The 26,110-nt window shown below is 44.6% G+C and overlaps 1 protein-coding gene across 1 annotated transcript; it reads right to left on the bottom strand.

Annotated features, from left to right (window-relative positions):
* Nucleotides 1–1,527: 1,527 nt before the first annotated feature.
* Nucleotides 1,528–25,814, bottom strand: LOC101485570 (serine-protein kinase ATM). Its single transcript, XM_014408671.3, has 63 exons — nt 25,675–25,814; nt 25,378–25,471; nt 24,458–24,576; nt 24,066–24,211; nt 23,747–23,911; nt 23,490–23,655; nt 23,151–23,389; nt 22,073–22,242; nt 21,755–21,933; nt 21,190–21,561; nt 20,902–21,105; nt 20,552–20,653; nt 20,151–20,385; nt 19,934–20,065; nt 19,682–19,807; nt 19,495–19,584; nt 19,203–19,389; nt 18,911–19,104; nt 18,753–18,832; nt 18,489–18,644; nt 18,220–18,295; nt 17,941–18,083; nt 17,732–17,849; nt 17,463–17,633; nt 16,978–17,153; nt 16,610–16,853; nt 16,342–16,457; nt 16,098–16,224; nt 15,791–15,990; nt 15,077–15,251; nt 14,371–14,529; nt 14,123–14,255; nt 13,945–14,040; nt 13,680–13,851; nt 13,448–13,589; nt 13,175–13,351; nt 12,845–13,022; nt 12,621–12,726; nt 12,369–12,527; nt 12,172–12,280; nt 11,852–11,940; nt 11,648–11,750; nt 11,397–11,545; nt 11,204–11,308; nt 11,003–11,122; nt 10,672–10,906; nt 10,400–10,573; nt 10,168–10,287; nt 9,304–9,521; nt 8,987–9,194; nt 8,781–8,906; nt 8,536–8,676; nt 8,150–8,288; nt 7,599–7,681; nt 7,290–7,430; nt 4,242–4,358; nt 3,992–4,141; nt 3,726–3,891; nt 3,288–3,374; nt 3,062–3,176; nt 2,518–2,581; nt 2,282–2,424; nt 1,528–2,196 (listed from the first exon to the last, which is right to left on the bottom strand). The coding sequence occupies exons 2-63, from the start codon at nt 25,447–25,449 to the stop codon at nt 2,013–2,015; spliced, it is 9,288 nt and encodes a 3,095-aa protein (XP_014264157.3). The 5' UTR covers nt 25,450–25,471; nt 25,675–25,814; the 3' UTR covers nt 1,528–2,012.
* Between the last annotated feature and the right edge of the window lie 296 nt (nt 25,815–26,110).

Here is a 26,110-nt window from a genome sequence, read left to right as displayed (position 1 = left end):
TCATTTCTGCAAGACAATGCAAGGTGCCAGTAGTCAAGATGAAAAATGGACCCACTTGCAGTCCAGACCTGTCCCCCTTTGCAAATATTTTGTGCGCTATGAAACAAAAAATGCAACAAAAGAGGCTCCGAAATGAAATCTTGTCAGTGCGAGAATGGGAAAGCATTAAACTTCCCCCCCAAAAAGTCCACATTTCATTTGTTGTTTTCCAAGTTTTTCTTTTTTGTAAACCAGGTTCTTATCAGTGTGTTTCATTCAGCTTTATTGAACAAATCTAAAGGTGGAGGACAGAGAAGCTTTTTCTTCCCACCATGAAGCTGCTTACCACAGTTAGCTTCGTCCTGCCCTGCGGGACAGTCTGTAACCCCATCACACCACTGGGACTCCCACTTGCGGTTCCCATCTCCACATTTAATCCCATGAATACAGGATGAAGAAACTGGAATTGAAGACAGGAACCAGAAAAAAAAAATCAGTCTTCCAATCTCACTAATGTTGACTCAGTTCACTAAATAAATCCTTCACTTACAGTAATAGGCAAGGAGGACTCCAGCCAGCAGCAGCAGCAGCAGCAGCAGCAAGGAGATGACAGCAGCAACAGTGAACTTGATGCACCTGTGTTTGAAATCTGACAGAAGAGCACTCACCGTGACTGGAAACCCACTCACACCCAGCTTCACGATTACATTTTATACACAGAACAGTTTCTAATGAGACTTTTCGTTACATGCGTCCAAATGACGTGCCTAGTATCTGTACAGTCGTGTAAAGTATTCAAACTGTATTAAAAGACACTCAAATACCTTTGTGCTTGGGGATGGAGGGACTGCTCTCAGGTGGAGGCTTCAGCGCCACATTGTGAACATACTGGGGTTGAACATCTGATTCGGCGAGCGCAGGAAGTTTCATCTTCTCATATTCACGGATGAAGTGAGGACAAGCGTCCAGATACTTTTGGCAGAGCAACAGTGTTTTTGTAAAGTTACAATACTTAAAATAAATTGAAAGCAGGTCTTCTTCTCAAGGCTGATTAAATGCAGACTCACCAGATTGGTGGTCATTTTCTGTTTAATCATCTGTATTTTGAAAAAATTGAAATAAAATCCCCCTGTGATAACTCCAGCAGCAATCTTTCACTCAGATAATCTCATCCACATCACTGCCAGCACCTCCGGCATCTCCTCCCAGGCTCCGCTCTGCTCATGGATGCGATCAAATAAAGAGTTTGTATGAAAACTGTCACGCCTACACTTCACACAGCATCAGTTTGTTTCCCTCCTGAGCACACAGCAAAGACAATGACGAGTTGGCGAGTCTAAACATGACACAGGTGTTATCTGCTTAAGTGTCAGAGCAGTGAGTGAGTACTGTAACGCCGAGTGTGCAGTGGAAAGGTACTGAAAACATGATGTATAGGCAGGTAGACACAGCGTGTTTCAGTGATGCAGTGGCTGAGCGACAAGAAAATATGGAGAGGATATTTTAAAGTGAAAATGAAATGCATTAATCAGGCCAGCATGCTTTTGGATTGACTGCTTTTTTATTTATTTAATGATACAGTACTCATTTGACAAAGCAGCCTTATATTCAATGCACAGGAAAAGAACAAAAACATTTTACCTGATAATAAAGAACAGACATGAAATGACGCCTGGAGAAGGCTTTAAATGGTACTTCACATTCATACAGTCACTTAGCAACATTCACATTCATCTGGGTGAAACATAAAACATGCACAGCAAACATGTCAGCCTTCCAAACACACACACACACACACACACACACACACACACACACACACACACACACACACACACACACACACACACACACATTTATTTGGTCTTTTTTAATAATTTTTGTGATTTGGCTTGATTCCTAATGTTGATCTGTTGAGTCAGTTTTATTAGAGTCGTACAAAAAGGAATGAAAATTCCCACCTCTCTTTTTTTCAACCAAAATAAACTTCTTTTTTTTTTTGCACTTTTTCCCTGATATCACTTTTTTCCAGTCTACACCCAGGCCTGCCATCCTGGGAAAAGTCTGCTAAGGTTTTTGGGGTCCATGGCTTGCTGGATGAGCAGGTTGACCTGTCCTCCCACGCTGAGCACCGTTCCCTCTTCCACTCCCTTGAGCTTCTCCTGCAGCCGCAGCAGCACCCGCTCCGCCACCTTGTTGAAGCTCTGACTGTCACTGCTGGAAAGAATATGAGGGGAAGAGCCTGAACACACACACACAAAACCTCGCCAGCTCCGATTCTGACACTTCTCTCCTTGATTACCTGGATTTACGGCTGTTGTCTATGTCATCTCCCCCCATAGTGGAGCTTAGCGTTGCGTTGAGCTCCTGCTGCTCGTCATGCTGCAGGTAAAAAGCTTTCAGGGGGTTCATGGTCCAGTCAAACAAAGGGTCATACAGCAGCACCTATTTAAAACGCACAAAGACACAGAAACTTACAAAAGCACTCCTTAATATGAAGTTATGGAATAAAACATAATATTTAGAGCATGATTTTACCTCCACAATAGTCAACAGAGCTTCTTGAGAACTTCTCATCACCTCCATCGTCTTCTCACAGCATCTGAAAGGGAAAGCAGGGTTCAGATTATTTATAGTGCTAAATGTTTAAAATGTCTAAATAGCAACAGATTTCCCAACATGAATCTTAATCTGTGGTCTGAGAAAAGATTAATGAGGAAGTTTGTTTAATGACACAATGTAATATGCTATTTCAAATTATAAAACTTTATTAATCGTGAAGGAAACTCATCAATCAATGGTGATTAGCTACTCATGCAATAAAAGGATCAGATCATTTTTTTATTATGTCCTGTAAAACCTCAGAATTGACAGGGGGTCGATTTTTACTGCAAGCCACTTTGCAACCCACCTCCACTTCAGTTTATATTTTCATGTCTGATTCAAATTTGTCATGTTGCCTGCCGTGCTCTGTCACAGAGTCTTTACTTCCAGTTTTCCATGTATGAGTATAAAAGGGCCTGAAGGTCCCAGACCACTGCTGACAAATAAGAGCAACATCTGAGCATAATCGTGAGCTAACCTCCTGAAAACTCCCTCCACTCCAGTGATGCCCATACCGTCCACAATGTCTCTGGAGAGTCTGAAGGGGACAGTCTCAGGGGTGGGGAGGATCTTGCCTTGCTCAAAGGCCACACCTTTAAAACATCAACAACAAAAACACACACAGTGAAGAAAAAGGGGCATCCACACTGGAGGAATAAAAACATTTTCTGAAACAAAGAGTGACCTTCTTGGTGTAAGAATACCTAAATCGATGTGCACCAGTTCTGCAGTCTGTTCGTCGATCAGTATGTTCTGGATGTGTCTGTCACCCAGACCCACGATGTAGCCGACTGTGGACACAAAACAGAAAACAGAAGGTTTGTTTTTACAATTACTGGATCGTCGTTTGGAGATAATATGAAATCTCTTTGTGTGTATATTTAATGTATATTTTTTAATTCTGTGTCATGACTGATAAATGTTTTCTTTCAACTCTGGACATCAACTGACAACAAAATGTTGACACGCTGAGGTGAAAGGTGGTGTTTTATGTACAAAGCAAACCGGGATCCATGAATCACCTTAATAATAATCAACACCAACACTTTAGTTTCAAGTCACATCAATTATATGTCGCCCTTCAGTTTGTGGCATCTTGTATTTACAGTACATAATGAGCTTTACTCTGTGAGACGGTGTACCTATAGAGGACGTGGCCACACTGCGAGTGTAAGCCAGCCGCTTCTCCATCCACACTGCGGGATCCAGGAACCGTTCCATGCAGAAATACCTAAAGACCGGCCTGAACTTCGTGCACACCTCGTTGTAGGCCTGCAGCTTCTCGTCGAATGCAAGTCTCTGAGCGTCCTGCAGTGACAGCCCAACAAAAACTACAGCTGTGAGTTCTGAACCCATAGCAAGCATGTGTTGCCATGTTGCAAGTGTTTTCCTGTCAGCACCGCCATACCAACATCTTCCTCCGGCAGGCTAGGCTGGCCCAATCTTGGGGTCGGAAGCGTTTGTGAGCTCCTTTATTGGGCTCCACCAGAAACTCCCCGATGGGCACCGTCCCAGAGCACCACTCTAACACGCCACTGCGCTGTGAGAAAGGCACCACCTGGAATCAAGTATATGACAGATTTTTTTTAAGCAACGAAGGGAAAAAGAGATGAAAGCAAATGTGAAGCAGTGCCACAGATGTGCGTCTATCGGGGAACCTTGTATCGTCTGATGTTGAGCTTCCTCTTGCGTGTGTCTGTATTGCGCTGCAGCAGCATGGAGCACATGCCGAAGACCTGCTGCATCACTGCGTCCTGTCGCAGGTCGTCCTGACCCTGTTTGCATTAAAACACTAAAATCACTCACAGGTGAGGTGACCAAAATCATCACAACGATCCTTTATTTTAGTGCAGTTCAGTGTATTTGTACAGCCCAGTATCACGTGTGAGGGCTCAAACTGCTTCACAGCCATAGAAACAAAACAAGAACAGACAGACTGAGTTCTGTAGGACACTGGGAGTTTTATGACGTTTGCAGTCATTCATTTGTTAATGGCTGAATTCTTCAGTTGATAGTTCCTCTGAGTTTCAGGCAAGACAACTTTGGAGGAACTACTTTGAAGTTGAATGCAATTTAATGCAGGGGTGTCAAACTCCAGGCCTCCAGGGCCGGTGTCCTGCAGGTTTTAGAGCTCACTCTGGGTCAACACACCTGAATCAAATGATCAGTTCATTACCAGGCCTCTGGAGAACTTCAAGACATGCTGAGGAGGTCATTTAGCCATTTAAATCAGCCGTGATGAATCAAGGACACATCTAAAACATGCAGGACACCGACACTCGAGGCCTGGAGTTCGACACCCGTGCTTTAATGACTACATGTGACATGAATCTAGTGAGGTGGGAAATATCTGGTAAAAAGTAGTAGAAAATATTTGTGCATTTTGAATTTTCTGAATGATGGGGAAAAGGTGTAGAAGTACTGTAAGCTAATACTGTAAGCTAGTTTCAAGAGGAAACACAATATTGTACTGAAATGTACATGGGGAGGAGAATTTTTGTAAATCTCTTTGAGTGGGAATCACCACACAACTCACAACACAATGATATCACATGATATATGAAAGTTATCACCTCTTTTCAACCACAAATTATGTCCTCAGAGTAAAACTTTAATTCAATAAGATAAAGTAATTTTTTTGCTGCAAAATGAGACTTTCACACATATGGAACCTGCCAATGAAACCTGCTGTCAGAGTCTGCTGCTGTCTGTGACTGAATTGGGTCAAGTTGGCAATTACATGCAATCTGTTTTTGGTAATACAGTAAATAACTGTGAAAAACCATCGAAAACAGAGAGAATTCACATTTACGAGAAATGTGCAACCTATAGGAAAATAACCACAATACAACCAGCTGGTGGCCAAGTTGGGTCGCGTCTCCTCGAGTTGATGTCATTGACAAAGACTCATTCAGACTGATGGCAACATGTTGGCAATCTGTCTGCATTTATATATTAGACAGCAGCTATTTACAAACCTTCAAAGAGCTCTCTGAGAGTGACTGCAGTCAATCCAATATCCTCTCTATATATGTATATGTAGATAGACTGGCTATAGATACCGAATGAAACTGGAATGGAGGAATTGTGAGCCACCTCCTCTACATGGATGACATCAAGCTGTATGCTAGGAGTGAACGAGACATTGATTCACTGATCCACACAACCAGGATTTACAGCAACGACATTGGAATGTCATTCGGATTGGAGAAGCGTAGTCGGATGGTAACGAAGAGAGGGAAAGTAGTCAGAACTGCCAAAAGGCAACATCGCTGACATTGAGGACAGCTACAAGTACCTGGGAATCCTAAAGGCAAACAGAAACAAACAGGAACAGCAACCAGAGAGTAAGGCAAGTCCTGAGGAGTCAGCTGAGTGGGAAGAACAAGATCCAAGCTATCAACACCTGTGAATACCTCTACTGAATACCTCAGGCAGCAGAAACACAAGAAAGAGGAGCACTCATGGAAGGACAGGCCCCTGCATGCTATGTACCACCAGCAGATAGAGGAAGTGGAGAGCATCCAGAAATCCTACCAGTGGACAAAGCTGGACTGAAAGACAGCACAGAGGCACTAATCATGGCAGCACAAGAACAAGCTTTGAGTACAAGATCCATAGAGGCTGGGGTCTATCACACCAGGCAAGACCCCAGGTGCAGGCTGTGTAAAGATGCCCCAGAGACAATGCAGCACATAACAGCAGGGTGCAAGATGCTAGCAGGCAAGGCATACATGGAACGCCATAACCAAGTGGCCGGCATAGTGTACAGGAACATCTGTGCCGAGTATAACCTGGAAGTCCTGAGGTCAAAATGGGAGACGCCCCCTAGGGTGGTGGAGAATGACCGAGCTAAGATCCTGTCAGACTTCCAGACACAGACGGACAAAAATGGTGGTGGCTAACCAACCGGACATAGTGGTGGTAGACAAACAGAAGAAGACGTCTGTAGTGATCGATGGAGGACAGCAACATCAGGAAGAAGGAACACAAGAAGCTGGAGAAGTACCAAGGGCTCAGAGAAGAGCTCAAGAAGTTGTGGAGGGTGAAGGTAACAATGGTCCCCGTGGTAATCGGAGCAGTAGGTGCATTGACTCCCAAGCTAGGCGAGTGGCTGCTGACCTATTTTTACTCGTGTGACTGAGGTGTTTGCTTGCCCTGAATCGATATAACACTACCATGCAAAATATAGCGATGCTGCGCTGTAGAGCTTTTTTTTCACCACCAAATCAAACACACAGTTTCAACTCTCCTGGTTTTTTTCACTTTCATCTTATTTTGTCAGCTGCTAAGTCAAACTCCCAGGCCGTATAATGCTGCTGACTGTTGTGACTTTAATATTAATGCAAAACAAGCACACAGATACAAAACTCAAGTTTCACCACGACTCTCCCAAGTGGTAAATCATTAGCCTTCAATTGACTGTCAAACGTGTCAGCAAACACAAGCATGCTCTCACACACAAACACACAGCCTGCTAAAGAATGTTTTCATTATAAAGGAGTGAAAGCCTGTTTGTCCTGGTACAAAAACAGGATTAATCATTAGCAATGGCCAAAGCTAAATGGAAAAAAACTCAAGTTTAAATTGTGAGCACCTTCCCGTCAGGGCTGGCCAGACTATAATGGCACACGAGAAGAGATTTGTTGAAAGACAAAAAAAACCCTGACGTCAAAAGCACACGTAAGACACGCACAAACGCTTACTTTGACCAGCTGTCTCCTGCTTTTGCCGTCAGAGCCGACGCAGTCGATGATCTTGGGCAGGTTGACTCCTCCGGCCAGGTGATAGTGTGGCATGAAGGACCTGACAGTCACCAGGTTTTCATAACCACCGGACGGATCCACCTGTTTACACGATAAATATGAGACAAATAATTCAATCAAACCAATCAAAAAAATGACACTATACACTAAACATGGATCACCCCAGTAACACTTAAATAACAAAACTTTATATAAAGTCTGAAAGCAGCAAAGTTCTCTCTCTCTGTATGTTTTTAAGTTGTATTTTACCTTAATTTCCATTGTGGGGATGGTGACCTCCTCAAGGTCTCTAATTTGCATGATGGGCTGATCAGCGGGGATGGGGATGGCCTCTGAAACCAAACAAGGACACAAAGGATGTCTAAGCAGCGGACATTTAATGCACACAACCATAACATATACTCACGACCTCTGAGTGTGTATAACTGTAGAATGTTAGGTCTACTAGCAAATAAACAGCTGAGTGGACCTGAGCAACTATGAGCAGAAAAGTCTTCATCCCTTCATGACCACAGTGTACTGATCCTCTAACGACTGCTCCCAGCAGGATAAGGCACCATGGCACAAAGCTCAAATCATCTCAAACTGGTTTCTTAAACATGACAATGAGTTCACTGTACTCACACCTTTGGCATTTGGTGAAACCAAAGATTCACATCATGGAGCAAAATCTTTCCAGCGCCTTGCTGAATCTGTGCCACGAAGAATTAAAGCAGCTCTGATTCAAAAAGATGATTCAACCCACTCCTAACATGGTGCACCTAATAAAGTGGCCAGCGAGTGAATAAAGCATAACTCACTCTTCTCTGTTTTGTGTCTGCTGGCATCCATGTAAGCCAGGGTGATGTAGGCATCGCACAGGCGCTCGATCCCTCGGATCATCTCAGCTCGCTTCTTCCTGATGGTGGCGATGATCTTCCGAGCGACATCCGAACGCTCCTGAATGAGGGAGAACATGTAAACAGTTTAAAAAAAACAAACAAACAAACAAACACACCAGGTGCTTCTTTTGTTTCTCATGTTACAAAATTTAACACACCCAAAGTTTCAAAACGCAACGGCACTGTCCTCATTTAATGCAAATGTGTTAAACATGAGTTTTTTTCACCGTGACAATCGACGTGTCATATTTAAGCTCCGCATGATGGAGAGAATCGTGTAAAACGGATGGAAACATCACACTCACCAGATCAAACTGCGAGAGCTGTCGCGTAGCACTCTTAGACTGCCGGGACCTGCAAAAGTTTTCGTCTTTGTTGGCATTGACCAGGGCGAAGATGATAAAGAGCGTGTGGTGAGGGTGCTGCAGAGATGCTCGGCATATCAGCTATGAGGAGGGAGGAGTACAAATAATAAACTGGACGTGGCTGCAGCAAACCTTTTATATAATGCGGTTTCTGCTCACAATAATGAATAAAAGAGCCGCGTTACCTCATTGAGGACATCGTGGAATCCCGTATCCTCTGCGACGCCAGTTGCCATCTTGGTTCCCATGCGGGCGGCCAGCTGATACATGAGAGGCAGAAACTTGTAGGACGGGATCTGTTTCACCCCTTTCTGTTAACACAGAAACAAAAAGCTTTGTCAGATGATTATATTTGTAAGATTCAGTGCAGATATGTGAACGTTTTACTGACCTTCATCATCTCATTCACATCTTTAATGTCAGCATTTTCCAGCCAGAGGGAAGCCAGCCGGAAGACCCAGGTGTCGTGCTCCTCACCCTGCTCCAGACACTGGATGTAATTCTCCACAGCCTTACACAGAAAGCGCTTTCTGTCCGTCCGCAGGTTGGACAGGGCTTTTTCATCCAGCTCCAGCTCTCTTTGCACTTTTATTGTGTACCTGTGAAGTTGGACAAAGACAGGCTGGAAACAGGCCTTCACTTTTTCTTTGGTTGTAACTGGACCTCAGCTTAAATGCAATACATCGAGCTGTAAATGTGCAAATCAACCTGTTGGAGGTCACTTTATGCTCCTTTATCAAGCCCACTTCCTCCTTGGCCTTTTCCAGCAGGGCCTGTTTGTTCTCAAACTCAGACGAGTTCATGTATTTGTCGATGCTCTGGTACTGAGCGTCAGAGAAGCGGGCCAGAGATAAAAACGCCTCAGTCCGCTGGTTCTGGAGCCTGGAGTCCTGAAGTCCCGATTCCCCCTCTATCACCTCCACTGCCTGAGCAGAGATGAGACCTTTATTAATTCAACAGTACAGGGCTGTTCTCACGTGAGGAAACAAAAATCAGGCAAAATTTACAGGTATCAACACAAACATTAAAAAAAAAAAGTAAAACAAGATTTAACCAGATGCACAAAAAAATGTCACTACAAAACTGTGACCCGATTCAGACGTATAAAACACACACAGACACACACATGAATTATTTAATTTTGTCTATATGAATCTGGCGTAGCCAAAGGACATAAAGTGTAAACTTGCAGACGTTTAATATTTATGTCTTCGCCTGCTCCTAATTTGTCTGGACATAAATAAATTATTCATGTGAGGGTGTGTGCGTATGAAGGCCCGCATGCTGCCAGGCCGACGGGTAATAAACCATTCATTTCTCTAGGCGATCCCAGCTGTGTGTGTAGATTTTAGGGCGTTTGAGACCTTTAAGATTCCTGTTTTGGTCGCTCTTCTTCACACGAAAAGAAAATACCAGAAAATAACTCTTAACCGGAGCCACTTTGTTAATTCCAGGAACTATGGACACTCCACATGTGTGAAAACGCTTCAGATGGGTGATAACAAGCCACAATTCTGCCCTTTTAATCTTTTAATAAAGCTTCGACTTCTCATGCCAAAAGCTTCTTCCTACCCTCTCCAGGTACTTCTCCAGTATGACTCCAGGACTTTCCAGGCAGGTTTCTGCCAGCCAGTTACCACACAGCCTGAGGGACTCGGTGTAGACTGGTGTTAACGCAGGATTTAAATCCACCTGTGCAACACACATCAAACCAGCTCAATAACCCATCTTGGTATTTGGATTGAACTTAGCTAATCTTACTGTTTTGCATTAGTTACAACACAGCGTTATGTGTCCGTCTGACCTTTTTCTCTAGGCTGTGTATCATCTGTCTCAGCAGGCCCAGAGCCAGACCCTGCTCTCCCTTTGCCCAGAAAACCTGGGCCTCCTCCAGTTGCCACGACGACACAGGTAGCGACGCCAATGTCCTTCCACCGCCGGCATGCTGCTTCATCTGGTAGACTGCACGCTCTGCCAGCTGGATAGAGGTTAGAGGCAACCTTCATATGATATTCACGTGGTAAATGAAAGGAAAACAGTGCTTCAAACCTTCACCTGTGGATCTGTGGATGTTACCTGCGTGTTTCCGGCCTTGCGAGCTAACCGGCACAAGTCCATGAGATGGTCAGTGAGAACAGAGCTGAGGTACTGGCTGCTGTCGGGCTCTCCCACCCTGGACAACAGGGTGTGCTGGGCCACAGAGCGGACGGCTAGGATGGGTTCCACTAAAGCAAAGTCACTGTCAACGAGGAGCTGAGAGTGGTGCCGCCACTGGCTGTAAACTTCTCTCAGGATGAGGTCTGAGAAGGGTCTGATGTAAAAAAGAAAAAAGAGTTTAAACATGAATAAATCCAGAGGAGGCGTCCCGTGTGTTACTGACTGTGTGGTATGCTTCTGCCTGAGTCACCTGGAGAACAGCTCTTTAACACTCTCCAGCTCTCTGACGCTCTGCAGGTTCCTGAGGGCTGGATACAGAGATGACACGGCCTCCAGACTGCCTTTGCGTAGCTCTTCCACCTCGGCACCCCTGAAGAAATGCATACGCGTTATAAAGCAGAAATAAAGCTGTCGTACCAGAGGGTAAAACTCCATATTTTGTCCACCGCACCTGGCCTGTTTCAGAGTTTCATCAAATATGGAGAACTCCTTATTCCTGAGTGCTTGCAGGGCACAAAACACAGATTCGTGAAAGCCAGGATTGGATTTCTCACTCCTGCAACAGCAAGACATTGGAGAAAAAAATAATTAGCTTCTAACTGTGAGATTCTAGTTGCGTTTCATGCAGCAGATGCTTCCCTCACCTTTCTGACAGCTCAAAGTCCCACTGGGTGTTCCTCCAGGCTGCTTGAAAGCGAAGATCTCGCAGCTCAGCTCCCCACTCGACCCCTTCGCTCTCGAGACCCCTCATGTAGGTGGCCAGGATGCTGCTTAGACCGAAGTTCTGCAAACCCTGTCGGCATAAGATTAAAGAAACTGTGCTAAAAGCTAAAAGATTTCAATCTAAAACATTCTTTGGAGGAAGTGGTTCGTCATAGTATCATTTCAATCATACCTCCACAATGCCCACTTGCCGAGTGACCTCGGGAAGGGTACAGTGAAGGTCGTAGGAGGTCAGGGCCCTTCCCCACATAGCTTCATGTTCGTAGGTGCGAATCCTGTGAATTCACGTGGCAAAACGGCATCAGCAGATCTGATAATGACTGAAGCCTAATGAGGAATAAGTGACCGTGTGAAAGATCTAACTGAAATTTTCTACCTTGTCAGGGGGCTGGTCATGGTTTCGCCACCACAGCCATACAGACTATCCGGCTCCCCGATGCTGCGATACACCTCGATCAGCAGCTCCTATAAATATGCAAAAATGAGAGGAGAACAAGAAAGTCTTTTAAAAACAGATAAAATAGCTGATGCGTGATAATGATGATACAACAAAATGCAAGATCAGCTTCGATGGCAATGCATTTCCTGGTTGCCAAAAGTGGCTGTCTTTTTTTTCCTCCCATATTTTTGACCTGATGTTGTCATTTAGAAAACAAAGCAGCCTGTGTAACTATGTGTGCAGCACGAAGAACCAACCTGCAGACTGATATTGGTGTCTTCTATGCTCTTCTCGGTCAGGCTGGAGATCGTGAAGGTCTGGCTGTTCTCTTCGAAATTTATTTTCCGCGTTGCTCTGGAGTTGGTTCTGCAGTTACAGGAAATGAATGGATCAAAAATGAAAAGCTGGATAAAGTTATTTTTCCTGTTACTGTTTAAATGAAGCCGCTGCATACTTGCGACTTTCTTCCATGTTAGCTTTGATCTTGTCCACGTAGATCTCGGTGTACAGCAGGGCGGTGAAGTGAGCTGAGCAGGACTGAGCGGCTTTGGCCACCTCCAGGTAGTTCAGATCCAGCCAGAAGTTTGAGTCGCACACTGTGCCAAAGGATTTACTGCAAGAAGGCAAAGCTCTACATTCATACTACAGCAGGTTTACTGGGGCAGAGATAAGAGCAGGTCCAATCGAATAATATCTGACTACAAACCCGTCAGCTTCCAGTGGCCTCTGCTGGTGTCTGAGGTAGTCAATAACTGCAAGCATGGTACGCAGAGAGGTCTTATCATGCACGCCCTGGCTCGCAGTGTCGGACTCTGTAGAGAATAACATAGACCCTCATCTCAAAGCAAACAAACACTAAATATGATCTATCGTCCACTGTCAAAATATAAGGAACAGGATCAATAATATTTGTCACAGATTCAAACTGACCAGAGTCAGACGTGAGAGGAGTGGCGGAGCGACTCGAGGCCTGAGCGCTTCTGCAACAAAAGCTGAAAAAGTCCTGAATGTGGGAGGAGAGCAAGTCCCTAAACGACCCATCGGAGTCATCCAGAAGAATGGAGTGAATGATGAGAGGCAGTAACCTCTGACAGCAGTCCACCCACACCTAAACATGGAGAGAATAATGGAGCGACACAGAAGGAATAAGGTGGAGTAGGCTGCACTGACATTCAGTATATGACTACAAATGTTAACTAATTAAACACAAATTAAGTAATGTAGCCATTCGACTTCTACACAGCTCTTAGGATAACTCACCAGGCAGAGTGGTCGGGACAAAAGCAGAGCCTCACACTTGACCCCTCCACTGTCCAGCAGCGCTGTGCACAGAGCCTTCAGCCAGCTCTTATGGCTGCCCGCCTGGGGAATCCAGAACTCCTGGCTCTTCAGGTTTCCTCTGGCCTCTGTGCTCTCCTTGGCAGCCACAGCAACCGCCTGACCATGGATGGCAGCCAGTAATCAGATGCATGAGCTTGCTGTGAGCTCCCGTGAGGTAACTTGCAGACACACGCACAAATATCTAAAACCCACCTTATTCTTGGCTGTTCTGAATGGGTTAAGGTAAGTCAGCATGGGGTCTCTGTTCCCTTTGTGTTGCTCCCAGAAGTCGACTCCTGACTGAGTTGCGAGGATGTTCTTCAGGCACTGAGCTGCTGCCTGTCTCACCTCGATTCTGGCAGACAACCACAGCACAGAGCACATCAGCTTTTCCATCATCATGAGTTAAAACCTGATAGCTACAGAATCTGAGGAGTCAGCGTACTGCTGTTGAGTGAGCGCGTCGTTCGTGCAGTTGAGGACGATGTACAGACACTGAGACTCGGTGGATTCGAAGAGGGAGACGGCTTTTTCATACAGGGGGTCTCTGCCATGGAGAAGGGCGATGTTGGACAAGTCTACTGGGCCCAGTTCTCCTAAACAGCTGCCTGCCGCCTCTGCAGCACAAGGACTGAGCTATGAGAGCACTGCCAAACGGAATCTTATCAAACTGTTGACATGGAAGACAACACAGCTTTGATTTGTTTTACCCTGAATGTCAGCTCCTCCAGGGTGGCCGGCTGCTAGTTTACAGAGCTGCAGCAGATTGAGGACCAACTTCACCAGCACACTGTCGCTCGCGTCGGCTAAAAAGGACGACACGGATGGAAAACATTTACATGCAATCGTTCTCACGCAGAAACCACTCTTCCTCCTTTAGCATCATACCGTGGCACTCTTTAAGAAGCTCTCTGATCTGTCCTTTGTTGTCATGCAGCTGTCTGGTGAGCTCCTTTAACCCCTCGAGTCTAGTCAGAGGTAAGGAGTCACAGGACGTCACTGACAGGAAGTGGGCGATCTCCTGCAGGGGGGATAATTAAAAATTCATTACTCTCCGTATCAATATGATGAGAGAAGATCTAAATAGACTTTTAAAGCGAGGACATTATATTTACACATGTATTTGCTGCTTTTACCTGTCTCAGACTGAAGGCCCCGGCGTTATATTTGAGTTTGTGCTGTACAGCCCGCAGCTCTCTGAATTCAGGGATATTAGGGAAAGGCTCCAACCCTCTGATTGCTTCCTTTAACGTCTGCTGATTTTCTATGACAAGAAACTGCAGCAGACTCAGCACCTTCAGGGCAAAAAGAGGATTCAAAATCAAAATCATGCACACTGAAAAGGAGCCACAGTTATTCTAAGACAAAGATATGAAATAAAGAAGAGTTTGTTATCAGCAAACAGTCCATCCTTCTGTCTGTGCACAAAAAGACCCAGATTGTCTTCCTCCCCTAACCCCAACCGCTCTCGGCAGATGAAGCCCCTCCCCAAGCCTGGTTCTGCCGGAGATTTCTTCCTGTTAAAGAGGAGTTTTTCCTTCCCACTGTTGCCAAAGTGCTTACTCAAAGGGGTTCATAAAATTGTTGGGTTGTTCTCTGTATATACTATTGTAGGGTCTACCTTACAATATAAACCACCTTAAAACGACCGTTGTTGTGATTTGTGTAAATAAAACTGAATTGAAACCAAATTGAAAAACAAGAAGTGGTATTCCTAAAAACTGTCTTTCCCATTTTCCTATCAAAATATTAAGAAATTATGGGCGGCCCAAAAGTTTTTAACTGTATGCTGTGTACTAAATACATTCAACGAACACCACGCTTTGGCATGCAATGACTTACCTGCTCTGAGATGGAGGGTCGGCTGGTCACCTGAGCAGTTAGAGTTCCAATGATGACCTGTAGGTGGCAGCCCAGAGCATCATCACAGACCTGCAGGGACACGTGACACACGGAGGCCAGCAGGTCACAGCACAGAGCGAGGCTGCGGGTAGAAACCTCATCACACGGAACTGGTCTGTGAACAGCAGGAAAACAGTGTTTATGTATGTACAGCACAATATGTGTGAAATGTAGAAAAACTGTTCTGTAACCTAGCCTAAAACCGCGCTACTAATGTAGCTAAGTTAGCTCAATTTTTAGCGGTATCGAGATACCGGGTAATGCTAGAAAACAACAACAATCATAATAATGATAATAGCAGAACAGGAATAGTATAAAAAATGACTGATTTTTTGCTTTTTTATAATATATATATATATATATATATGAAAAAGGATAACAACAACTTCTATATATACACATATAAACACTTAAAAACAGCCATTAAGAATGGGAAAGGACCAATTTCAGTGATTACAAGTGATCAGACTTGCTTTGGTTTAAGTTATGATTTTATCTTGGCGTTACAAATTTTAAAATCACTTATTGTTTTTTATTTCTAGTGGTAACGTGTTCCACATCTGTGGGCCTTTAACTTTAATTTCATATAATATCATCTGATTGACTTACTCAGGATTCACACCAGTGTGTAAGTCTGCCTGCGAGTGCACCAACCTGCTGTTAATATGGTGAATGAGCGTGTAGATTATATCTCTGAGAACAAAGGCCCAGGCTCCACCCAGACCGTCCTTCACCTCCCTGAGCAGCAGGCTGACGAACAAATGGTACATGAGGAGGATGCGGTGCCGTTCGTAGCTGTTGGTCGTCTCCGCTGTTCTTTCGCACACGGCCAGCAGAATCCTCTGGATAGAAATCTACAGACAGATGTAACATCATTGCACATAGAACAGAAAACGGAACACTGTGACTATTATCAAAACAAAAAAAGTTTGACTGGGTGACGATATATGAGACATCATACCGGGGTTTTTGACAGAATGGCTACCAGTGACTTGTGGTTGGCACCGTGGCACTTGCTGAGGTAGTCCAGTGTAGCTTTGATGACATATGAGCTGAAGTATGGTGGATTTGGTACCGGGTCTAGCTCTCTGAGAGATATTAAACACTGATTTTGACGTCCATTTGTTACCATACTGAGTATTTAGATGAATGAACAGTAAAAGGAAATAAAAAAAACAACTACTAGAGGACAAATATCCCAATACCCAATAAAGCGTTTCAGGTCTCCTCTGTCTTCTTCAGCTCCACTTCCTTCATACAGAGTCATGAGCAGTTCCACTACAATGTCAGCCAGGTTACTGTGGATCAGGCTGTCGATTTGCTGTGGACACATGTGAGAAGGTGAATTTTAGAGTATATAAAATCATTTGACTATGGCTTGTTCAGCCAAGCGTTTGACCTTAATAACATTTTCTCAGATCTTAGGACTGACAAGCAAAAGTCTTGAGTACTGTCGATACAAGCTGGTGTTACCTGTTTACCCAGACAGCTGGCATCTTTGAGCAGGTCATACACCATGTTAGCCTTCTCTCTCTGCTGTGCAACCTGCGAGTCCTGGCCCGGCAGTGCAAAGTATGGCAAAATGTTGACCATGATCTTTGGGAAACAGTCTGCCAGTAAGTGCCTCCAGTCTTTGTCAAGAGACCTGCCGATAGACTTCACCTGCTCAAAGTCATCCAGGAAGACCAGGCGGGGGATCAGCACTGGGTAGGAAGAGCTTTAAGGGTATTGGAAAAGGATGCTCAGTCCTAATACACTTGATTTCAAAAAACACCAGCTTAATGTAACTATAGCAGAAGGAAATGTGACTCAGTGACGCAAAGATGAGCTTGTTTTCTCACTTATAGAACTCTTGGATTGTGTCATGATCCAGTAGACTGTAGGGGAAAGATCCAAGAGTGTAGCGGTCGTCAGACTGTCTCTGTGCGAGCCACTCGGCCACCAGGTAGTTCAGGTGAGAGCTGACGAATGTTTTTACGCTCCTGTAGCCCAGCGCTCTGGAGACACTGCACAACATCTGAGGTGAAAAAGAGGACAGGACAAATCATGTCACCCTAGACGATTACTTAACCACAGTAAATCAGTTTGCATGCTTAAAATATTCTCCTCCCTCTATTCTGCGCCTTGAAAAAGGAACTCCCATAAATCCACATGCAATAGAGTCAGTCGCAAAAATCCCACCTCTTACTGGCAGTAAAATGGCCCATAGTGACATACGGTGCAGTATTAATCTGCGTCAGAGTAGTTATCCAAAGCACGTGTTACCTCACTTTTACAATGCATCAAGACCTTGTAAAAGCAAAATTGCATTCAAGTAGCTTGTTACCTTTTTAATGAGCTGCTCTTCAATATCGTTTTCTTTATAAGACTGAAAGAGTGCAAACAGGGACTGTTTTTCACACACGGGGCTACAGCACAGTACGACTGACAAGCTCTTGAGCAGGGTGGCCTTGCGGTTGAACATCTCGTCCTCCCGGTCCTCAGAAGAGCAGCCTCTCTGTGTGCGATTGCACAAACAATACGTTAGTCGGTGTGTGTGTGTGTGTGTACAATCGCAAAGAGTTGCTGACATGTGGTAATGCTGCTCGGTCTTACCGGAAGCTTCATCCCCTCCTGAGCCTTCAAGTAAACATTCTCAAAGGCTTTCTGCTGGTGTTTTAGTGGCAGCATCTTCTTCTTATCTGGTTGCTCTGAGCTCATGTCCAGAAACAGCCTGGAGACACAATACCAGCGAGCACATATTTATCTGTCTGATCTTGGTCTTGCTTTATGTTTATTAGTGGTAAAAGACGGAGGAAGCGTACCTCTCCACTGAAACGGCTACCAGCATGCGGACTTGGTGGTGTGCGTCTGCGAGGTGAGATGGAAGGACAGCAGACACGGGATGGTCTTCTTCTCCGTCAGAGGTTCTGATGCTCAGGACGGCCCACTTACAGCATGGGTCGGCCTAACCAAGCCGAAATGACAGCAAACGCAAAAGAACAAGAAAAGTCAAAAGCAGTGACAACGAGAGCTGCTGCAGTAATGGGACACTTTTACAGGCAGTAAAAACAGCAACACTGTTGCTTAATCGTAGATTTTACCTCCAGGAGAGCAACCAGACATTGCACTAAAGCAGCTCGCACAGATGCCACGCATTTACCTGTATGGCTCAGGAAACTGAAACGCAGTACAATAGGAGCATTAGTAACAGTTCTGACTACAATAGAATTTCTAAGAGAATTTCAAATTTCAAAAGAAGGTAATTTTACACTTGACTTCTCTATCAACAATTGAAATCGTGTATGTAAATGTAATCTTTTTTAAAGAGCCGCCAGTTCATCTATTAATGGTGTAAAAACATGCTTCTAACCAGAATCCGGACACCACTTTCAGCAAGGATCCCTGCACATGTCTCATCTCCTCTGGCATGTGATGGGTTTTCCCCAGGCTCTTTATGGAGGGTAACAAACTCATCAGTACAGCAGCACAGATCTCCTGGTCCTGACGATACAGAGAGCACAGGTCCCTGTGAAGACAGCAACAAATACATCTATTTATTACCACAGACACATTAATTCACATTGTGCAGATTGAATGTGTCTAACAAATACGAGTAAGAGAAAGGTTCTCATACGCCAGAGGACGGAGCAGCGAGTCAAATTCCTCCGGGGAGAGCGAGTCCTCAGCAGGAAGCTTCTTCAGCAGGATGAGATACTGCAAGAAAACCAGATAAGATGAGTGTTTCTGGCTAAAGGGTTGCCACGGTGATCCTCCAAATTTGCTGCTGCCTACCATGTTGAGGTGCAGGGCTTTACTGAAGTCCATCTGCTCCACCAGCAGCAGCAGCTTGCGCCGCACTTCCTGGGGTTTGAAAAGCAGGCCGTGGACGGGCTGGACCGAGCCGCACTCGCACAGGAACTCCAACACTGCGAGGAGAGCCAGGTCCTGCTGTGCCAGATGATCTTCTGATAGAAGGCTTTTCGCACCTGCAAGGTAGCGAGCAATGTGTATGAAACGTGCTAATTTTTTATTTAGCTGTCTGTGTTTTTAAGAAAGGAACAAACCAGGAAAGGACCCGACATACCTGGGCCGCAGGAAGTGTCGGTGTTGTCTCCTTTGGGCCTGTGGTTCCCGTTGGTGCTGCTCTGGGGCTCTTCACCATCATCAAACAAGTCAACATCATGGCCTTGCTGAGTTCTGGTCATTTCCCACTCATCATCCATGGGGTCATCCTCATCCATGACAGCGACTCTCCTGGCAGCAGTGCTTATCTAAAGGGAAAAAGAAGAGAGCTTGATTTCACAAGCCTGCTTTTCACATTAAGGTTTTTCCTTTTGTGTCTTTTAAATCTGTGACATGCTCTTTCTGTCGCTTACCAACATTTTGCAGATTTCCGCCAGCTCGCTGAGGAGGCTGGCTGGCAGAATCATTATAAAGAAACCAGAGGAGGTGGGACAAATATTTTCCTGCAGAATGATCACAAAAGTAGTTAAAATCCACTGTCAATGCCTGACTTTGACTTTAAGAGATATGGTTGTTTTTCTAGAAGAAAAGCTTTGTCACCTTGTTTTTTCTGCTGGCAGACTGTGTGCAAAGCTTCATAACAGACCTCAGGGTGCCCATGGTCCCTTCCTCTGTCATTTTTACTTTCACCCCTGAAACAAACCCGCTGAAGTCCTGGGCGAGGGCCTATGAGCAAGAACAGCCCGAAAACTTTAAAGCTGGGGCTGATATTTCATTTCAACTTTCAATATGACAAACAAGGGTTCTCAGCCAGGCTGGAATCAGATTTTATGACTTTAGATAACTGATTACCTTTGCTTTACCGAAGAGCTGCGATCGGCAGGCCTCCTCCTCAGTCAGAAACCCAGTGGAGACGTAAGCTGCCAAAACAGCGGTCAGCTGACTGAAACAACGCACCAGACACTCTGGAGGAGTGGACTGAGACTGTCGAGGGTCCAAAACAATAGATGTCATTGTTTACCATGCAAAACAACATTCATACGCGCACACACATCCGACTTCGACTCACTTCAGGAGAGAAGCAGTTGAGTAAATTGTCAGCCACGCAGAGCAGGGACTGCTCCAACTTGTGTCTGAGGCCGGGGACAGCAGCAAACCGGCTGTCGGCCGACGCCGTCCTCGCCGACTGGTCAAATCTGCGGACTTCTGACGGCGACGTGTTGAAGCTGAACTGCTGGTACAGCCTCTCGATCTGTTCCAGGTTGTCTTTGGCATCAGAGGGTATTTGCTCTTGAGAAAAGGCACTTTGAAGAGAAAAGAGTTGCAAAGAGGGTTAGTTTAATTCCCAAATCTCAAAGCAAGAGAGGGCAGAGAGAGATGCAGTGCAGAAACTGGCTGTATATTACAGGTTATGGCTAGAAATTGTATATAGTAATAAAAGAGGTTGAAAAATAAAAGAATTCCCCTCACCTTTCTATGCCATGAGTACCCAGCAGAAACTTTAGGCCGACTCTGGCGTCCTTCAGAGTAAGCGAGACCAAGATGTTTGCTATAAGATTGTGAGGAAAGTCTCTGCAATTAAAAGAAAAGTTTAGGTTTTATCTTAAATACAAATGCAATAATACAAGATAAACTTTATTCTAGGAAAAAATCCAGAAATAAAGGAAAAATATGAAGTAAGGTTCAATTTTCTGAGTTTTGGAGTTTGTGCAAACAGAAAAAAGAATCCTATAAACAACACTTTTTTAACTGGAACATCTTATCTTTTGAATATAAAAGCACCTTCTACAAATATTAACATCAGTGTATAACCTGCCAACCTGCAAATGATGGGGTGAGGTCTGGAGCTGTCCTCCAACTCATCACTCTGGTCGCTCATCAGCATCCAAGCTATGAAGCTCTCCTTCAGATTAGGTGATGTGCCTCCTTCTGTGGCCCCCGCAAAGTCCCAGCCTGATGCTGAGATGAGACTTTTTGGGACCGGACACTTTAGCAGGGCCTGGGCAAGACAGAGTGCAGCACTCCTGCGTACGAGGAATCGAATCAGATTAGTATCTTTTGTGTAATTAAAGAAAACTACTGTTGCAATGAAAAAAAGAGAAACTCACTTGGACGGTTTGCATACAGATCCAGATAAAAGCTTCCAAAAGTCTCTGTCCACATTAATCAGTCCTCCCTGGATGACGGAGGCCAGCAGGTCCAGGCTGAGGGACTCTGTCGGGGACGAGCTGACCCCACGCACTGCCAGGCCCCATACCTTAACCCAGAGCCTTCCCAGCTCCGTCCTGTAGACCTGGGCTCTCTCTGGGTAGCGAGCCTGGCACCGGGCCACCTCCCTCAGACAGCGCAGCACATACACACCCCTCTCTCCCCTCCGCTGCTCTGCCAGGAGCTGGTGCAACACTGACAGCAGTGAGACCAGCTCCCGTCCAGGCACCATGTATGGGTACTTAGAGGTGAGCGCTGTGGTGATTTGCAGCCTGAGAGAGGAAATAAAAGACGGGAATGTCTTTATGTGACGCTGATAGCACAGCAGTCCTCCGTGTCTCAAGGCAGAGTTGATGCCCCATAAAATAAAAAGCAATAACACTGATTTAAAAGTCACTCTACCCAGTAATCATCTTTATTTAAATTGAAAATGTGTTTATATTATTTGTGCTGTGATTATCATACCACGGTATGACATCAAAGTCACTGTGCTGAGGCTGCAGATGCTCACGGAGGACCTCCCAGCCCATTTCGATACGCCGGCACTTGCTGGCAGCTCCGTGGGTGGGACTGCCCATCTGTGTGGCTCTGATGGAGGCCTGGGTGACATCCACGATGTGGGTGTCACTGTCATCATTAAACAGCTACAGCAAAGAAACGTAAGAGCGTTTAAAGGATTAAATGTGTCCAGACACCCTCCTCTAATGAGCTTCCTCACCGCACTTTTGAGCGAAGCTGAACCTTGATGCGCTTGGTGCATACATGACGTTCGAGCTTTCTTACCTGGTGACAGATGTCAGCCGTAAGCTCAATGAGATTGTCTTTGACGGCTATGTGTCTGGTCCCCGTGACGTACTTCCCTCTGCTGCCTATGTGACCAATCTCCCCGACCAACGCGTTGTAGAGGTTGTACAGCAGACTCCGCCACTTGGACCAGTCCTCAGCATGTGCACCTGCAGTATGAGTGAGAGCAGCCACCAGTTATTGGTTATTTATTTAAGGATATTCAAATATTTATGTTCATGACGTTTAAATAATTACTGCCAACAAATGAATGCAAACCTTGAGTTCAGCCACAGCTTTGCAAAAGTTTAGATTTTTGATGTTTTCACCAGTGAAATTTGAAAGATGCACTGCGATCAAATTAAATTAAACTTTTTTACTTACCTACTGGTTTCTATCTAACATTCACACACACACACTCACACACCAAGGAATGCATCAGCCTGGAATGCATCGGGAACAACCCGAGATTCAGTATCTTGCCCAGAAAGAAGGTTGGAAGTGGGAGCAGACAGGGATCCAACAACCAACCTTCCAGTCCGCTCTACCTCCTTAACCCCCCAAATGCAAACTGAGCATCAGAATGAGGAAGAAAGCTGATTTAATTACTTTGAATGTACCATGCTTGTTGTTGCAAGACATGCTGGTCTGAGTGTTTCAGAAACTGCTGATCTGCTGGGATTTTCCTACATAACCATGCCTGCAGTTTACAGAAAATGATCCAAAAAAGAGGAAATGTCCAGCGAGTGACAGTGGTCTAAGCGAAAATGCTTTTGTGATGTCAGAGATTAGAGGAGAAAGGTTATATTGCTGTAAGAGATAGGAAACTCAAATATGCCCTTCTTAAAACAAAGTAGTTGGATGGTCTTAATCAAGGTGAAGAAGAGCATCTCAAAATGTGCAAGACATCAAACCTTAAAGCAGATGGGCTACGGCAGCAGAAGACGAACCAGAAAGGAAGGTGTACCTAACAAAGTGTTTGGTGAGTGTAGATCCCGCGATAAAGCCTGGCCTCCGACCACTATTAACCACAAACGCTGGAAACCAACATTTAAAATGAAGTTTTAAAAAGAAGAACCTGTATCCTGTGTCTTGGCTCCTTTGGGGTGGTGAACACAAATCTGTAGGTTGAAGAACTCCACAATCTCCTCTTTGAGAGCTGGACTGGGCCTCATGTCTGCCCAGACGTACAGTATGGAAGGCAGAAGCTCCTCTCCCAGTCGACACAGCCTCATCCTACAATTCATGGCTGCAGATCTCAAGAAGATGTTCAGAGCTGAGACGAGGTGCTCCAAAACAGCCAAGTGTTTCTCCTGCCTGATACGATTGATACAAAGAATGCATAGTGTTTAAATTTAGCGACTAATACCGGAACATTTATTCAACGTAAATCTAAAACAGTGTTAAAAGTCTTCACCTGACATTAAGCAGTGCTTTGGAGAAAAAGCTGAACAGCGTGTCATTGAATCCATCGGTCTGCATGCAGCAGCCCTGCACCACCGTGTGGATCACTCTGCTCACCAAAACGTGGTTGATGGGTCTGGACGAGGAGTTGAACAAACCACAGTACAAGTCCAAAAGATCTAAGGATCAAGAATAAACACAGATCCATCAGTTCTTACTCTTGTCTGCTTCCTGATGTTTAGAAAATAAAACTCCAAATAGCCCACTGACTTTGCCACTGCTGTGGAGCGATGTCACACCAGTACTTGCGGACAGAGAGGATGTCCTTTACAAGGAGGCTGCTGTAATCTTCTCCATAGGCTGAACAGCAGTACGAACTCTGCAGAACCTCCAGCACATGTTTCAGCAGCTCACTGCACTTCAGACGAGGCCCGCCTGGAGGAAGAAGAGGACACTCTTAACTGCAGTCCCCACAGTTCATTCAATATGTTTTCTACTGTGTCTGATGAATTAATGAAAGATACTTATAAATATAAAGATATACATTCACCCAAAACTGAAACATATTGCAACCTGCTCCTGCTCTTACGTTTGTTAGCGCAGCGAATGAAGTATTTGATCAGGCTGCATATTTCAGCCATCTTCTTCTGCCGCGTGGCCAGCGTGGTTGCTGTGACGTTGGATTTGCTTGATTGCATGCTTTCCGTCTCCTTTTGGACATAGCGCTGCAGAAACCTGATGCAATAAAATGCCAAGCAGAATAAAGAGCGTTCATTTATAGAAGCCACTTGTTCCGGTACATGTTAGCTAAAATCATTTATGAGTTACGAGCATGTTGCAGAATATGAAATAAGAACAAATACTTATTTAAGAACTTTTCAAAAGATGCAAAAAGGTAGAAAATAGTACCTTCTCTGGAAACACCTTATAGATATATACATTTGGTATTTATATGGTTGCAAATACTCTGAGGCAGGTTACCTGAAAACAGCATCCCATGTGAGTTGCTTGGAGGCTTTTGCTTTAGCTGATGAGTTACGATCCAGTTCCTGCACAATCTCTGGAGACCGGAGGAGCCGTCTGAAGCGCTCAGCTTCTTTCTGATAATAAAAACGAGATGAAATAAAAAGCATTTACACCGCACTGATTAAAACTATTTCAGGTTTAGTTAATTATGGATAATTCCCCACAAAATTCACTTCAAAGCTCTTTATACTGTAAGTTAAAGACCCAACGGTATTGGAGAAAACCCCAACAATCAAGCGACCCAATACGAGCAGGCACTTAGCGATAAGAAAACCCCCCATTTTAACAGGAAGAACCAGGATTTGAAATTCTGTTCAATAAATACATATAATGTGTCACAACTGAGAACTTGAGGGGCTATACAGACTATCAACATACCAAGATGACTGGCAGATCTTATTTTGTTTTTGTTGCTACTTGTGCCAGGAAAGTAAATAAACCTTTATTTTAAAAAATAACTGATTTTAGAGTCTTTCAGCTATTCATCGCACTGCCTTTGTACACTTATAAAGTGCAAAATTGATGTCGTGCAAGCCACAGGCAAATTGCATCTTATTTGCAAGTGGGCAGGACAGATGCTGATGCTCAGCAGATGTATACGCAGTGCAATCTGAGCTTCTGACTGAGTTCAATACTGTAGGGTAAGAAGAGCCGTGATTTGAAGGTAGTAACTAAAAGAAGTGAATTAAAGGATAACTGTGGTAGTTACTGGTGTTGGGCTGCTTTGCCATGATAACTGGACAACAGTGTTAGTTAGCATCCTGTTATTTTAAAATATGCTAAATAGGGAGTTGTTTAACCTATTTAAAGTGCATTGAATCGCCTATGAATTCATTTATTTGGACAACTGATAGGCAGTAGTTCGTCTTTTTCACCTTCCTCTCTGTAGCTTTGTCATTCTCGAGTGCTCTGCAGCAGGCCAGGAGATCATGAAGAGCCAGGCTCATTGTGCCTCACCGTATGTACACACTGGAGGGACAGGATGTTGACAAAAGTTATTCATCTGCTTTATACCTACACTATTATTACTTAGTAGACAGTGTAGATTTCTACTATTCGACCCACACTTTATTCACTGCTCATGCAAACTACTTTAGCAACACGACACTGGCAGATTAAGCTTTTAACTTCATTCACAAACGTCCATTCAAACACCTGCACTGTTCACTGACCTCAGATGACTGCAGCGATTGCAGTTACGGAGTTGTCACACGCGCAGGTGCAGATGTTAGCTGAGGTAAGGCACACCGCTACTGTACCTGCCATAACAACTTTGCCATCTTGTAGAGCCACACGCACGCACGCACACGTAACCCACGCATAAAATATTCCCGCCCCAGCAGCAAGGCTCAGCCCCTCACATCACTTCCTTCTCATGCCAGGTATTGAGTGAGTCCATTCACTTTTCTATCAGCATGAAAATAAACCTAATGTTTTTAATAGGTATGGTGTTATTGAAGTGGTATACGATCTGCTGAAGTCACGTTCAACCTATAAATTGAAGTATATATATGTAAAAAACTATAGAATGTTATCCAGATTGATTTTTTCTATTTGGACTACAACTACCACAATTCTAATCAATAGCTTGATCTTGGTACTTCCGGG

Source organism: Maylandia zebra, linkage group LG14 (genome assembly GCF_041146795.1).
Source record: "Maylandia zebra isolate NMK-2024a linkage group LG14, Mzebra_GT3a, whole genome shotgun sequence".
In the NCBI taxonomy this organism is placed as follows: Eukaryota; Metazoa; Chordata; class Actinopteri; order Cichliformes; family Cichlidae; genus Maylandia; species Maylandia zebra.
This window is presented reverse-complemented; position numbering and strand designations above follow the sequence as displayed.